This window comes from Xiphophorus hellerii, chromosome 12 (genome assembly GCF_003331165.1).
Source record: "Xiphophorus hellerii strain 12219 chromosome 12, Xiphophorus_hellerii-4.1, whole genome shotgun sequence".
In the NCBI taxonomy this organism is placed as follows: domain Eukaryota; kingdom Metazoa; phylum Chordata; class Actinopteri; order Cyprinodontiformes; family Poeciliidae; genus Xiphophorus; species Xiphophorus hellerii.
Genome location: NC_045683.1, coordinates 16,257,155 through 16,272,727, shown reverse-complemented (window position 1 = coordinate 16,272,727; position 15,573 = coordinate 16,257,155). Strand labels below are relative to the sequence as shown.

The following is a 15,573-nucleotide window of genomic DNA, read 5'->3' as shown; positions in this document are numbered from 1 at the left end:
TTGGGTTTTTGGATGACGACTGGATGCTGAAGAATGGGGCCATGGAGTTCATCAGGTATGATTAAATGGAGACCCTGGAAGGTCAACGATCCTGGAGGTTAATGTGTAGCTTAGCGCCACCTTCTGGTGGTACGACTGTAATAAATGCTAGTTATTTACCTAATTATTTACCTTATAATTGATTGTTTATTACAAGAATAAATGAACTTTTAGATGATATTGTGATTTTTTTAGATGCACCCGTGGAGCATGCATGCTACAGGGAAGATGATGGTATGCAATAGTAAATGTTTATGCCTAAGATCTGTGAAGATGTACTAGGGCATCGAGAAAGTTCATATGAGAGCATGAAGTTCCTGACTTCCTGTCTGTAATGCGTTTCCTTTCAGTTCTGGGTGATTTTATTTCATTTCTTTGTCATCTTGCACAATGGATTCCCTCGACTAATGATTTGATTAAACAAATAAAGAACAATAATTCCTCTACTGCAAGATTTTAAGATTTCCGTCCTTCTGCTTAGGCAACAACTTGGTCTCTTCTTTAGTTTTAAGTCAGCTTGTTTGCTTAGCTGCAGTACTCTGACACCTAGTGGTTTTCTGAGGGCCCACATTGGATATTTTACCTTTAATATGCCTGAATAATTTTCAGATATTTAAGAACCATGTTAATAAGTTGATGTATACACTAACCTTTTGAATCTTGAAGCTCAACTTTCCCTGAGAGTGCCCATTAAGGAGCCCGTTTGCAGGATCTCTTCGAGATAAAACGGCCCCATCGGGTTGGTCCTGGTCATGACTGCGGTCCTGGTCGCTCTGAGTCTGGATGTTGGCTGGACTTGTTTCAGATTCTGAGTCAGTGCTGCTAAAAGAACCACTCACTGGTCTCTCTACATCCTCCGTTGGAGCTTTGACCTCAGAAGACAAACTCATGCTGAGGTTGGAGGTCACAGAGTCCATCCGTTGTCTAGATAACGCGCCCATGCCGTCTTTGTTCCCGGACCCCAGACGGGGTCTGACACATGAATCCGAGACATCCGATCCCAGCCTCTGTCTGGCAGACGACAGGGAGCTGATGCTGCGCTCCGAGGCGGCGGAGTCGAGGCGACCGCGCTGCGATGAACTCTGGCTCCTGTCTGAGGCTCCAGAGTCCAGCCGGGATCGCTGGTTGGAGCCCAGACTCCTCTCCGAGGCAACAGAATCCTGATTGGACATGGAGTGCACAGAAGTCCCGCTACGGTCCGAAGCCGTGGAGTTCGACCTGGTCCGGTCGGACAGTAACGAGTCAGACTCTGGAGTCATAGCTTCTCTCTGAGGCTGGATCAACATAGGCCCAGAAGTGTCATCTTTTCCCAAATGATCAAGAACCAAAACCATGCCTGAGTCTGAGTCTTTGCCTGAAATAGATGAGACAAAAAGATTAAAATTAGACAAATCTGCAAATTTTCTCTTACAGGTCAAAGGCTGGAAAACATTAAGTCGTCCCACATTTTTTAAAGTTCTTTATTGCACCATATATCAACATATTTTTGTATGTAGTGCTTAGAAAACTGAAGTTTTATGGCGATACACATTTTGCTTTAATGAGTGTGTTTTCCCCTAACAATTCACCCTTTATAATGGCTGAAAGTGTTTTGGTTGCAGCTCAGTGTCTGCCTTTATTGTGTGACCTGGTCTGTGCTCAGACGTCAAGCCCCGTTTATTTATACACAACATGTGCTATGTTTTATGTTATAAAACATCATCATCAAAATCCTTAAGAATGAAATCCACAGACAGTCGAGCACAGAGTAGCTGAAACACTAGTTAATAATTTCAGTCTTCAAAACGACGCATTGGTTTTATGAAGAAGGAGAAGAACCTTTTCTGCAAATTTTGTCCAAAAACAATTCAAACCAGATGACGGATTATCAAATGGTAATATATACAAAAGGAAATGAACATGCTAATTATGGTCTAGAATTAAAATGCAGCCAGCATGTTGTCCACATCGGTAGAGCCGTGATGTTGATGTTACTGTAGGTGAGTCACTTTTGAACTAAAGCTCCTGTTCCCTGAGAGACATCAGTTTAGTAAATGAAGGAGACACATGGAGTCTTAAGGGGATGTAGAGTTTTCCTGTCCCTCGGTTCCTGACTGACGTCTGGGGAGAAAAACAAAACATCTTGCGACCATAGTCTGAGAGAAACAAGAAACTAGAGAAAAAGTGGAAGCAAAAATGAGAGTAGAGATAAGCATTTCCCTTCTCTGTCTCCTTCTCTGATCAGGAAACCACACTCCAAACAACAGAGGTGCCCACATCCTCCGCTTGTGATGGTTTCTACCTCCAAAACTCTGTGGTATGCTACATCCTGGGATACTTGAGGGTGTTCATCTGCCACAGATGGAGAAACCATGCTGTTTCCTTCTTATGTGTAAAAAACACTTCTCAGTGACCTTCGTTTGGCCCAGCTTTGCAACAAACTGGGTTTCTCTGCCTGTGCATGCCTTTAATTCAGAAAAGCCAAATCAAAGAAGGACTCTGACAGGAGGCAGCCAGCTCTCTTTCTGAACTTTCTGACCAAACTCCAGGTCTGAGTTTAGCTTTTTGCAGTCTGTATGGAACGTAAAGTATTCCAGCAAAGCCCTTTACCTACCTCTTGCTGCACATTGCTGGTCAGCTGACTGAAAAATAAAACTGCAACACTTCCCCCTGACATTTTTCCAGTCACATGAAGCATTACTCATCAAAATGATCAAATATCCCAGGTACTCCTACTACATTTTTGCCTACGTTATAAAAATAATTTTTAAAAAATACCATAGATTAATTTGACTGTGATGACTGATAAAAAAAAATACAGCAATTAGACTCTGATTTTTATTTGAATTTTTTATGAAGCTAAGTTACACAAAAGGAATCGCTTTCTAACTCATTGAAATAATCTGATTGGTATTTATTAATTTCACTGCATCCCCGAAAACCAAAGTTGCCATGTAGGATATATTTCTCATCTTCTGACAGACAAGAGATAAAACTATCAAACTGCTGTTGTATAATTAAAATCAGATTATTATGTAATAGGATCTGAATAGGCAAATGTGATTATGGTACACAATTAGTACAACATTTGCTGCCATGAGTCTAAATCTAATGATGTTCTCGTCTAAAACCCAATTATGACTAAAGCAAGAGCCGAAGCACGTTGCCTCTTCAACACACTCTCACGTTATTGTTCATGAGTTAAACTCTGGGAAGCTGTCATTTCAGTTCTTCTACATTTTCTGGGAAAAACCCCATGGCTGCATAATGAAAGGCTTTTTATGTATGAAAATAGCAACAAAGGCTGCAGTTGTTTTTTTTTTTTTTTGCCAGCAAACAAGAATATAGCAGAAACAAAGAACAACCAGGAGTTATTTCTGGTGCCTTTAGGGTGAACATCTGACCAGAGAATCCATGTTATGGAGAGGTCAACACAAGTGCTTTGTGCTTTTATTCTTCGCTCAACAGCTCAGGACAACCGCCAATAATATTCAAACTTAACTTGATAAACCATTTTATTTATGAAACAAGATTCAACGCTATCCAGAAATGTTGAGGCAAAGAAATTTTCACATTTATCGAGGGGACATAATCACGTTTTTAAGCAGTTATTTTAAAACCTTAGAGGTCAGATGTTATACAAAAAGATGATTTCTTACAGTTCAGTACCAGTGATTGGGTTGGGCAGCTAATCATGGTAATTTTACATCACAGGTCCTGGCTCAACTCAACTCCAGATGCCTGCAGCTTGTCTGTTGTCTGTGATCTAGTCAGCTGCAAATTGTGCATCCAACTAAAAATAAACTTTTTTGTTGATTTGTAAGACTTGGGTCCATTTCTGAAAATCTGTGTTCATTTTCACAGTGATGACAGGCCGTGTTGGCTGCTGCGTGTATCTGGTCTGTGAACCTCAAACTATCAACAAATCCTATCAAAACAAAGAATAAAAATTTATCATTTTAGCAAATCATCTATAAAAACAAGGTCAGATGAAGCAACTTTCCCTGAGCGTGCCCTAGGAAAGTTTGAGGATTGTAGCCGTCTACGACAAATAATTTATTTAGCTTAAACAAATGTTTTAACACTGCGATGGACTGGCGACCTGTAGCCAGTACATCACAGTAGGTTTGAGCATGTTGGCTAATGGATGAATGGAAATGTTTTAACAGACATTTTCTTCTGCATTTTGGTTAATTTATGGTTTCCAGTCGTATTTGTTAGGTCCAATGAGGATGTTGTTCAAAGTGTGGCATTACAAAGCAAACTGTGGTGTGGTGCAATCTGAACAGATGGAGGAAAACCAGTTCACCAGCTACACAAGTCACTCAACTTCTTAGGAAGAAAAAGCACCATGATTTATTTGGACACCTGGAAAAAACTCCTGCATTTTTTGTGGCATTTCAATAAAAGAACCTTAAATCAAAAGAACGGTTCGACTGAAACAGATGAGACTATAGCTTGTTAATGAATTTGGCATCACTTGATGCTGCTAACCAGTCCATGGCTGTTCCACAGTGATTTATTTAAAGCAGAACAAAAGCTTCTAAAAATGTGTGCATTGTGGCCCAACCTCTGTTCCCTCGCTGCGTTTCTGTGTGAAACTGTAATAAGTGTGTTTCAGTTTCTTTTGGGATCTTAAAATGCAAGGTCAAGTCCACTGAGAGTCTCTGAAAACATTTCATTTCCTAAATCATAGACTTACATGGAGCAGTTTCTGCTGCAGTCCAGTGCAGCTGAACATTTGCTGCTTTAAGGCAAGAGTCTAATAAATGGCTTTTTTTTAGGTCAGAAAGGAAGCTATATTTCAAAAAGAAATAGATTGTCTTTTTGCCACTTTCACTCAAACAGTACAACAGCTTCAGTCCCACCCTGCACCACAGCCCACTGATTTTGTTGACATGTCCCTTTAAAGTATACCTTCTCCCTTTGCTTTTCTATGGTGGTCATCTCCGGCTGATCCTAGTTTCACCCCGACTTAAATTGTACGGTACGGATAAATCGAGAACTAGGGAGTTTTTCTGCCACGTTGGGACAGCCCACGTTTTGTTTTGGTATTGGATTTATTTAGCAGAGGTGTGGCTGTTGGGTTTTCTCAGTGTTCCTCCCCATAACCCCACACTACCAAGCCCTGGTCACTGTGAAGGACAGAGAGCCCCGCCCAGGCCAGACCACACAGAAAGACATTTATTAAGACCTTCGCCCTGAGCAGAAGCTTAGATAAACAACAGAAATACACTTAGAGGATGAAAAGCATCTCCTCTGGCCAATAAAGAGAAATGTCTAAACATTTTAAACTGTTTTATTGCTTGTAAACAACAGATCATTGTTTCTTTACATTAATATCTATGTAGATTCAACGATTCGGGTGAACGAAATGCATTCATTCCTCGCTGAAAGTACGCATTCATTTCACTTCATGTCAATTGATGGGAGGATTAACAGCTTAATAAATTTACTACAAACCCACGCTTCAAAAATCCGACTGTGACGAACTCTAAACACTTAATAAAGTCGGATGAATAAGCTTAATGTTCCTAAACTAATACGACCTCCTGACCGGCAGAAGAACGGCTCCTTCAGCAGAGGAAAGAGCTTCTACATGTACGCGGAACAAAGGCGGTCAGTGTGAATTTAGTGATTCAACGGATTTTTACCCACAGTTGACCTTCAGGTGGATGTTTACAGTTTATACACTTCGCTTTTTGTATTTCACCGATGTCCAGAGTGTGATATGTAAATATGATGAAAGCGTGGAGGTAAGGGCGACAGTCAACACGCAGAGAAAAAGCTGCTTTCTCCAAAACTAAAGGACACTTTAAGCTGAGCAGCAGCGCTTTGAGGAAACGCTTGTAATAGTGAAAAGATTGATCAAGCAAATAAAATAAAGAATAAAATCAAAGGACATTTAAAATGTTTGGTGTTATCCAATTTTCAGCAACATTACAATTAAATATTCTGCTTATATGGTGCAGCGCTATTTAAATGCCACTTGCAGCTCAAAATCCGTAGATCAGAGCTCTCAAAAACAAAGGATGTGAGAATTGGCGGTAAAATCTCCAACTGGTGGGTCTTTAATCCTTTCAGATCGAACATGTCGTCAACAATCCAGCCAAATATGCAGTTCCGTAATTCCGTCACACTTTGCACTATGGGAAAAACTCCAACTGTTTCTAAAAGGAGAGACGTTGCGCTTTCCAGCCTAATTTCGAGTTATTATGGTAATTTCACCCCCGTAGTAGCAGAGAAAAATTAATCACTCTTTTAGTAGACGGTAAATTGCAAAAATAACTCGCTACATATTGAAAGTTCCAGTTGTTATGGATAAATGGGCAAATATATTTACTCACAGGACATTTAAAGAACTGCGTACGATTAAAATAAGCAAACAGTATCCAGGCCCAGATTTCAAACTTAAGTCTTAAAGGTTTAATTAAAACTACTTATTTCAAAAATATGATTCAGACAACAAAAACCCACAGACAATACAATCCTTTGAGAAAATCTTACTTTCATATGTTTTCTTTTTTAAATAAACAGGAGATTTTTTTTTAAAATGGGTTTTAGTATTTTTGAGCATAGAAATTTTAAATTTGCACCCCTACCTTTCCTCTGCAGCTCTCTGTTGTGTTGCGCCTGCTGGCTGTGTAACTCCTGGATCGGGGCACAGAGATCACTGCGACTCTCTGACTCCTGTGGAAAAAAACAAAAGAAAATCTTCACTACAGCTGTGAAAGCATTATTCTTCTTTTTTTTCAGAAACTTAATGTATACACCACTTTCACAATACAAACCCACATCAGTTTAAAGATTTTCCAACATATATTTTTTTGCTGCAATTAATGGTCCAAAACTTTAGAATTAGAGGACAGCACTGCATCCAGCGTGACTGCAACAAAATGCTGCAGCTTTCTGACTTTCCACTGGGGAGAGGCAGCAGTGATTTAGCATATGGAAAAGAGATGGGTAAGGTGTGGAAGAGGAAATCTACTGACAGGACTGTCTGACCTCGATGACCTCGAGCTCCTCCTCAGGAGAATCAGCTGCACAAACAAGAAATACATGCATACACACTTCCATCTACACTCTTAAATCATAACTACACACTTTGGCGTGCAGACACTAAGCAATTTACAAAATTAATGAATAAAAAGTTTAAAAAGGTTTGGGTGCATCCTGATCTCAAAATGTACTTTTTACTCCATATCTGAGGTGTAAGAATAAATTATTTTAACATTTTTTGTAATGTGGATGACATAAACTCTTATTTAGGGGCATCTAAGTAAAAGGCGTGCAGTGCATAGTTATGCCAACCACTTCAGATTACTGTTTGTTCAAAGCAAAAAATGAAAAACCTTCTAATTTACAATTATGCTCTACTTTGCGTTAAAAGGAATGCAAATACGTTTGTAAGGCAAGTTACTTGAGTTTTCAAGTAGTTTAGTCGTCAGAAAATTGAAAACCAAAGAGAGAATAAAAGATGATCTAAAGTAGTTTCTCTATAAAAACCCAGACTTCATTCTGGTGAGCCAAATCATGTCCTTGACCTCCTAAGACTCTAGTAAGGTCAGAGACACCACAGTGGGAAGCAGTAATCTAGCTGAACGCTCCCTTAATGAGCCCTTAACTTGTTTGATGAGTTTAGAGGACAAACACCATTGAATAATTCACCATAATTCAAGATGACTAACAAAGGCCACTGTTCTCCACAATAAAGCATTCAATCAAAACTCACGGGGAAGGGGGGGATAACTGTCCCTGAGCCACCAACTCAATTAAAGAGTGCGAGTCCCCCCTCCCTCCAACTCTGCCCTGCTCCAACCAGCGGTCAGACAGCCATCTTCTCAAAGCTCCCAGTAAAACCACAGGGAACGGGTTTCTCACAGACGGTGAGGCAGGGTGAAAAAAGATAGAGTGGAAATAAAAACAAAGTGCAGACCTGTTGCCAGCCACCATGCTGTCATTAGCGGCTTCCCTCCGGCACCAAAGGCCAGGACCCGACTGAGCTGCACCGACGCAGACCCACAATGCAACAAACCGCCCTGGCCCCGTCTCAGCTGGCCCCGGGTCGGTTTGTGTCAAACTCATAAACGAAAAACAACCGTCCCTTCTGGCCACCGCAGGAAGGCGTGGGACAAGAGAGTCCTCTGAGGTCAGCAAAAAAATTTAAAATAAACAATAAATAGTAAAAACGACAGAGAGAGGAACACACCTCCTTCAGCAGCCGGTGCAAGAAGCTGCAATTTTCCATTAGACCCAAGTGAGCTCATAGCAGTGGAGGGCTCCTCTGTGTCTTCACGTGGAGGAGAAATATAGAAACCTGGCAGCTCACTTTCCATTACTGCAGCCGGACGAACCGCACACTTGGCTTGGCTCCAGTGACTTCACTACAGTGGCAATCATCTGAGGAAACCACCACAAGTCCTCGGCTCAGAGTCTCTGCATACCAGCACCTTTGAGATTTTTTCCCCCTTTTATCAAATTTCTTTTCTCTTCTCATCTCCAAACGCAACTAAATCCCTCGCTATTGCAAGCGCCGGATTTGGTTTCAAAGAATTAAGCTCCTGTTTCTTCAGGTCTCTTCTTGCAAAATGCTTACAGGACAGACAAGAACAAGCAAGACCGTCTGGAACCAAACAGCTGCCTACCTGGACTCACCTAAACAGCCGGCGGACCGCATCCAGTTTCGGATGAAATACAGTAAATATAAAAAAATATAAAAATAAATAAAGATTTTCCCCCTGCAACGTCTACTCAATATTATTTGATTCTATTATGACTTTCAAGCCGTAAATAATTGATGTAGTGATGAGATCAACCTGTTGCCAGACAGATCTGTATGTACCGACCTGAAATGTAAACACAGCCAGGCAAGTCCCACTTTCCAATCAGATAGCAACAGCCTCGGACTGATTAAGGAAACCCTTCCTGATTAGGCTTTAGAGGAGAAACCAGAAAGGTTCAGAAAGTCAGACGAGCGTTTGATCTGGAGAGCCGGTCCAGCTGGAAGAAAATCTGAGTCACGTTTACCTCCTTTTCCTTAGACCTACTGCCCCAGTTCCAGTCTCTTCCAGTCTCTCTCAGCAGTAACCTGTTTGGAGTCAGGATGTCCGCTACTCTGCCGCTCTGCTCCCTCCGCCACATCACACACACACCCACACCCCCCCTCACGCCACCACAAACACACACAATACCAACAAGCCACTCCCTTGACTTCCCCTCCCTCCCAAGCTGTCTCCTTAGGGAAGTGACCCCCACCACACACACGCACACATTACGTCTTTCTGTCTTCACAAGGACTTTGTATTTACTTTTATTCATTCATTTCTTTAGCTTAACCCTAAACCTAAACATTACCAGTACATCCCTAACCCTGGAGCAACACTTCAATACTGTCCTCACAACGGGGTGTTTTTGAGAAAAAAAGGGCCTTGCAAGGTGAGAACTGCTAAAACACACACACACACACACACACACACACTCACCCCTCCCATACAGGTTAGAGCTGCCTGGTTGACACATTAACGTCTGACACTCTGCCTTTGCTTTGACCTCCTCCTTTCTATAATCCTTCATTTTTCATAGAAATCAACTTCACCTCGATAACTTTATGTTTGTGGCTTTTCACAACATAATAAACTTTATAGTCTTAAACCAAATTCTCTTTGCCATACAAACAACTTTTTAAAAAGCTAATGAAATAAAAAGAAGCTTTGACTTTATCTTATTTATCCTTGCATGTCATCAATAACCAATTAAATAACAAATGAATGGTGGTAAACTAGAGATTTCAAAGCAACTTTCCTCTGGTAGCAAAGTGAGAGCCCAGATCAGAGGCAGCCATCACACTGCCTCCGATTGCGTGCGACCGTCTACCGCTGGGGCGTATCTTGGACCACCATCTTCCGCGAGACAATTGCGAAGAGCTCAAAGAGATTGGCGGCTGTGATGTGAGTGGAGGAGCCCAGCTGCTGCTGGCTGGAGTTGTTTTTGGCCACATCCTCACTCTGGTGAAGACTAAACTGCTAGGTCACAGCTGGAGGCCTCGTCTTCTCCCAGACCAAAGTAAAAAAACAAAACAAAACAAAAAAAACCACATTCCACTTATTCATCTCTACAACCGACTCAACTCGTCACCGGCGCCTCCGTTCAAGCTGTCCGACAGGAAGTGAGGTACAAGAATTAGACGTTAGCGCATCCTGTTAGCTCTGACATCCTGCTATCTGAGAGGGGGACACACAGACACGCATTGGCTGCAGAAAACAATGCAGTGAAGCATTTTAGTGCATCACTGTGGTGCCCATTTTAAAATGAACTAACAGAACTTTGCTAATGCGTCGATGTACGACATATTTCTACCTCTAGTCCTGAAAATTGCAGCAATCAAAGCTGTTAATGTGGATTAGGGCCGAACACGACATCAGGTAATCATACAACTATAATATTATTCTTAAACATTCCACTAATTATATACCTTTACATACATAGTCCCAAAGAGACGAGGCCCGACATCAGCAATCAGAGAGACGCAATGAGGCCTGAGCATTTAAGAAACTTAGGTGCATCTAGAACTAATTTCTTATCATAAAAGTTTATAATTAAATCAGCCAACTACTCTCTTAAATGTAGCATCAGAACAAATGGCTTCCAGTCAATACATGACAAACTGGTTCTTCTGTTCATTTCCAGTTAGACATTTGTAATGGGGTCCTTCAGGAAGCTGCAGGACATCCAAAAATACTTCTGCAAAAATCCTGACCAATACCAGAAAAATGGGTCCCATCATTCCTTAAAATTACTCAGCTGTCTCTATGATAAATACATGAGTTTAAAGTCGTGATATTGACTACAAGGCAATACGTTGTAGATCAAGTATGAACCTGGTTTTCAGTTTTAAGTTTCTAATCTTCTTGCTCTGGAAAAAAAAAAAAAACTCCCTGAGATGCACAGAAACCATCAGGACTGAAAACATTCCTATTAACCACAACTCTCCTACAAAAAAGGTCAAAGATTATTTTATCAGTTACTTTTTTCTCATGTTTCAGCAAATTACTCATCTTACATCGACATCTGTTTCTTTATTTTCATTTTAATTCATTTATGAGATTTTCTTTTACTCCAGTTCATTTTGTTTTCCACAAAGGGCTTAGAATGGCCTTTTGAATGAAGGGTTCTGTGCAAGCAGTCACTTTGCCTCATTGAAAACCTTAATTCTGCCTGAAATGTGTGTATATGATAAAATGCAACTTTCCTCCACAGAGCTTTTATCAGGATCAGCAGTCAAGATAAAATCTAGACCCTTGTAAGAGCCTCAGGTCTTCACATTTCAAAGCTTTGTCATTACAGTGAGAGAAATCTGAAGAAATCCTCTAAAGGAGAATTCAAACAGGTGCAAGATTTTACTTTAAGGTTTTGAATGGCTGCACATTTAAAAACAAGGAAGCTGCTGACTGCTAGAGAAAAATGTATGGCCTGGAGTAAACAGCAAAGTCAAGGCGAATTGCATCCTCCTGTTCAACCTCAGCCAGATCTTGCTAGGAGGATTTTTTGAAAACAAAACACATTCCTGAGTCCGTGGCGGCTGAGCCATGTGTTTTCTGAGTGTTTGTGCACGCGCCTGCTGTGGCCGCAGCCGTAACTCAAGTGACAATGCCTCTTCTTGTTGTTCATTGCTGCATTCTTCACTGGGTCCGCAGAAAAGAAAAAGAAAAACCCTCAGTGGTCACGGTTGTCATGCAAAACACACTCTGCCTCCGCACACTGGTCCACGCTCAGATCATTTCAGTCACTGGAGGCTGACAATGGATCCTCCATATCTTACCCAACAGATGCGCCGGGATGTCTTTCTCAATTAAACCCTGATTGCTTCATTAGCATGTACTCACCGCAGCTCCCACAATGCTCTGGGGCGCAGCGCTTTCCGGCTCCAGGCGGCAGACGGAAACTTTGCTTTTCTCCGCAGACTCTGGAAACACACAACGGTAGAACTCAGACAATTCAAAAGAAACACGTGAGAATGTGTGTAATCTGACTTCGACACTGATGAGATAAGTCATTCTGACATGACCTGACAAGGTGGGAGCTGCTTTGTTTTCATTGTTCTTAAAGTTTGCTCAAGGGTTAAGGCAGAGCGAGGCCCGACAGCTCTAAGCAATGAGAGGAATTGTTCTACCAGGAATCATACAGCAGACAGATCTGAATCATTTACATGTTTATGTAGAACAATGATATCTTTTCCTTGTGTTTAATCTAGCAGGGGGGTGAGAAGAGTTTTACCTTTAGGTTAACGCCCTCATCAGGTCAAACTGTCATCGCTCAACTCCTTGTTAGGCAACAAAACTGATGATGCACAGAATAGTTCATTTATATTTTCCAATGGGATTTAACATTTCAACTTTGATTTTTTTTTTTTTTTAAACTAAGAAAAAAGTTTAATTGTTCATGTAGGTTTTGTACACTGTTCAATGTCAAAATTCCAGGCTTCTCCAGGACCTTTTCTCCAGGATAAAAAGGTTTCCCAGAACCTTTTTAACCAATTTCTGAAGTACAAATACAAAATGTTTACAATTAATCTATTGTTGATATTACTACAACAATTCCACTTTAAATATTGAAGCTGCAAACGGTTCTATCCATCTTTCATCAGTTCAGAAGACTGCTGGAGAGTTGGATGAAAGGAGGATGGATGGACAGAGAACTGGATTTAGATGGATAGACAAAACTAAACGATGGATGGACAGGGAACAAAAGTTAAAAAATGGAATCAGGAATAAAGTTTAAAAAAAAAATATATATATGTATATATACAGTACAGACCAAAAGTTTGGACACACTTTCTCATTGAATTCAATGAGAAAGTGTGTCCAAACTTTTGGTCTGTACTGTATATGCACACATACTCGTTTCCATGCTCTAATCTCTTCCTATACTTATCAAGCTGTGGAAAATACTTTCATTCCGGGTCTTTCCAGTCCATCGTTGCTTTTAATCCATAAACGGGTCCCAAGAATTAACCTTCATTGGAAAATGTTTCCCAGACGATCATATCTCGGCTCACCTTGCAGTTGCTCATCCCTGACCCGTCGGATCGCTGCTCGGATCATCTTCCTCTCCTCGTACTCGGCTGCAGCACGAAGCTGCAGGACAATAAATGCTTAGTGGATCCATGACACCAAAATATAGCAACAACATCAGAATCAACAAGACAGACTGATTTGTAAATGTCACCATTTTTGTGAGCTCGTCAACGTCCTGGATCGACTGAAGCTTTTGTGAAAGAACGTCCAAGTCGTTGCTGGATTCTGATCTGAGAAAAAAAATAAAATAAAGCACTTAATTTATTATTAAAGGACAGCACACAGTTTTTACAGCCTGAAGAAATAAACTCAGAAATGCAAAGCGTGGACGTAACGAGCAACAACCCAAACTGTGTGGCAGTCGTCTGCTGGCCTCAGACTACTCCACTTCTTTCTGACTCAGTTCTCTCTTCCCTCATTAGCCTCATTTTTCCCCACCATTCCCAGCTATTGAATAATGTGCTGCTTGCTGGAGTTTAAATATTTCACATTCCACATATGAGAGGTGCGAGAATAGCTGTTATTTTTTTATTTTATTTTATTTTTTTGTGAGCCCACGTGAATGGATGTGCGACAGCAGGTAGGATTTCTCCAGCAGCCTCTGCGAGGCACCTCTGTTATTTTTGCAACTCGAATCCTCTGAGTGCCGACGTGAATGGGAATGATTACCTCTCTCTGTTAAGAGGATTTAGTGACGGAAAAGGGGGATAAAAAAAACGACACTGTAGAGTGCTCAGTCTACGCCTGACATCAAATAGTGTTAAAGTGTTTCTTGGTCCAAACCACATGCTGCGACAATAATGCAGCCTTGACCTTAAACTCACTCAGGATTCAACGATTTCAACCAGGCCAAACTAGACATGCACAATTAATTAATCTGCAACTGACTTTCAATGTTTTGTGTTGTTAAAAGATAAAGAGCAAAGAAGAAAATGGAATAAAAGCATTTCAAAGTTTTGTTTGACAAATACTGACATTTATTTCACTTTTTTTTTTTTTGCATTGCCATGCAACACACAAACGGACACGATCAAAGTAAAATAAAAAATAAAAAAAGGCACACCACATTTAAGTATTAAGAGACTTAAAAAGATGTTATCACTGCAAATAAATTTACAGCAGCAGTGTTATTTTTTTATTTAAAATTAGTATACATTTTAAGAAAACAAATAACCACAGTCATGCAGAAATGTGATGGAAAACCTCTGGCCTGTTTGTTGTTGGATTTGACGGGCAGAAACATGTTTACAGAGAAGATGAAGAGGTAGAGAAGTGTTACTGCTGACTTATCGGTTCATCTACATTCCTCTGCAGCGTGACAGCTGCTGGGATCAGTTCACTTATGCGCTGGAAAAGCACTGAGTTGGTCAAAAAAGGGAAATTAATGGAACTGTAAGCAGGGACCTCGTATGTGAGCACTAAAAGTGGAAAAAGGAAAAATTTACTACAGCTGCAGTTTTCCGTCTCTTGTGAGTTTTTTCCCTAATGGTCGAGGAGTTCCACATCTGGTTTTGTAATCTTCGGTTTCACCTGGTTTGAGGTATTTCTCATTTGGGATGAGTGGGAGTGGGTGCGTGAACTCACCTGTGCTGGTTCTCCTTGTCCTCCTGCTGATTCAGGTGCGTTGGTCTGAATCTCTTGCTCGCCAGAGCGGCCTCCATGTCCTCGATCTCCCTCCTCCTCAGCTCCCGGATGGCTGAACGGATGAGGCGTCTCTCGTCCAGATCCAGGGTTCTATCCAGCTGCAAGAAGACGACGAGCATGACAACGGATCCCAGAGCAAAACGGTGCCGATAGAGATGGCAAATATTTGACTTGCAAAAAGAGATGACTTTTCACTTGTGCTGCATATTTGCATGACTTAATTACGAGTTTTTGCTAGACATGAAGACGTGACTGAGCACAATTTCAGTGCCTTGCAAAAAGTGTCAGTCATTGATTTCTGATATAACTTTAAATGGAATGTAATTTTAAGTAGGAAAATACAACAAAATTTCTTGCAAATATTTCTGAAGTAGCACAACAAAATCTGCGATTTTGATTGCAAAAAAGAAAAAGTCAAAATCCTGGAGTTTTGACTGTAGTTACAGGGTGGTAAATGTGATACCAGCAGAGCTAGCAGCTATGTGCAATTTCAGCCTTAACTTACAGGACTTTATTGCGAGTCTCTCTGTATGTAATTATTTTTTAGCTTTCAAACTATGAGCACCTTTCAGACTTTTAACCAGATCAGATTCTAGGCTGGAGGCGTGATGCCCTGAATGAACCCGGACTTATATCTGATGTGTGGGGGTAAAGTTAAAGGGCCAGAGTCGAGTTCTGACTCCACTAATGAGACGAGACAGGTCGACGTGGGGAGGGAGCCGAGGATGAGAAACAGAACCACCGACAGCTGTGCCTCAGCTTTACAAACACAAGAGCGTTCGGCTCCGCAGGTCAACCTGTCATCCAGGTGTTTTCCTCTCCAATGCCGTCGGCAGAC

General features: G+C 41.0%; 1 protein-coding gene across 3 annotated transcripts in view; it reads right to left on the bottom strand.

Annotated features, from left to right (window-relative positions):
- The window catches only part of smtnb (smoothelin b), a 53,039-nt gene that overhangs the window by 22,524 nt on the left and 14,942 nt on the right, over positions 1 to 15,573 (bottom strand). For 2 of the 3 annotated variants that reach the window (XM_032577607.1, XM_032577614.1), the window contains exons 2-7: positions 14,676 to 14,833; positions 13,243 to 13,321; positions 13,073 to 13,151; positions 11,901 to 11,980; positions 6,621 to 6,708; positions 690 to 1,393 (exon numbers count right to left, since the gene is read on the bottom strand). In XM_032577607.1, the coding sequence (XP_032433498.1) occupies positions 690 to 1,393; positions 6,621 to 6,708; positions 11,901 to 11,980; positions 13,073 to 13,151; positions 13,243 to 13,321; positions 14,676 to 14,833 (1,188 nt within the window). Of the gene's footprint in view, positions 1 to 689; positions 1,394 to 6,620; positions 6,709 to 8,227; positions 8,448 to 11,900; positions 11,981 to 13,072; positions 13,152 to 13,242; positions 13,322 to 14,675; positions 14,834 to 15,573 lie in introns of those variants that run through there. The other variant, XM_032577615.1, reaches the window with a different exon arrangement.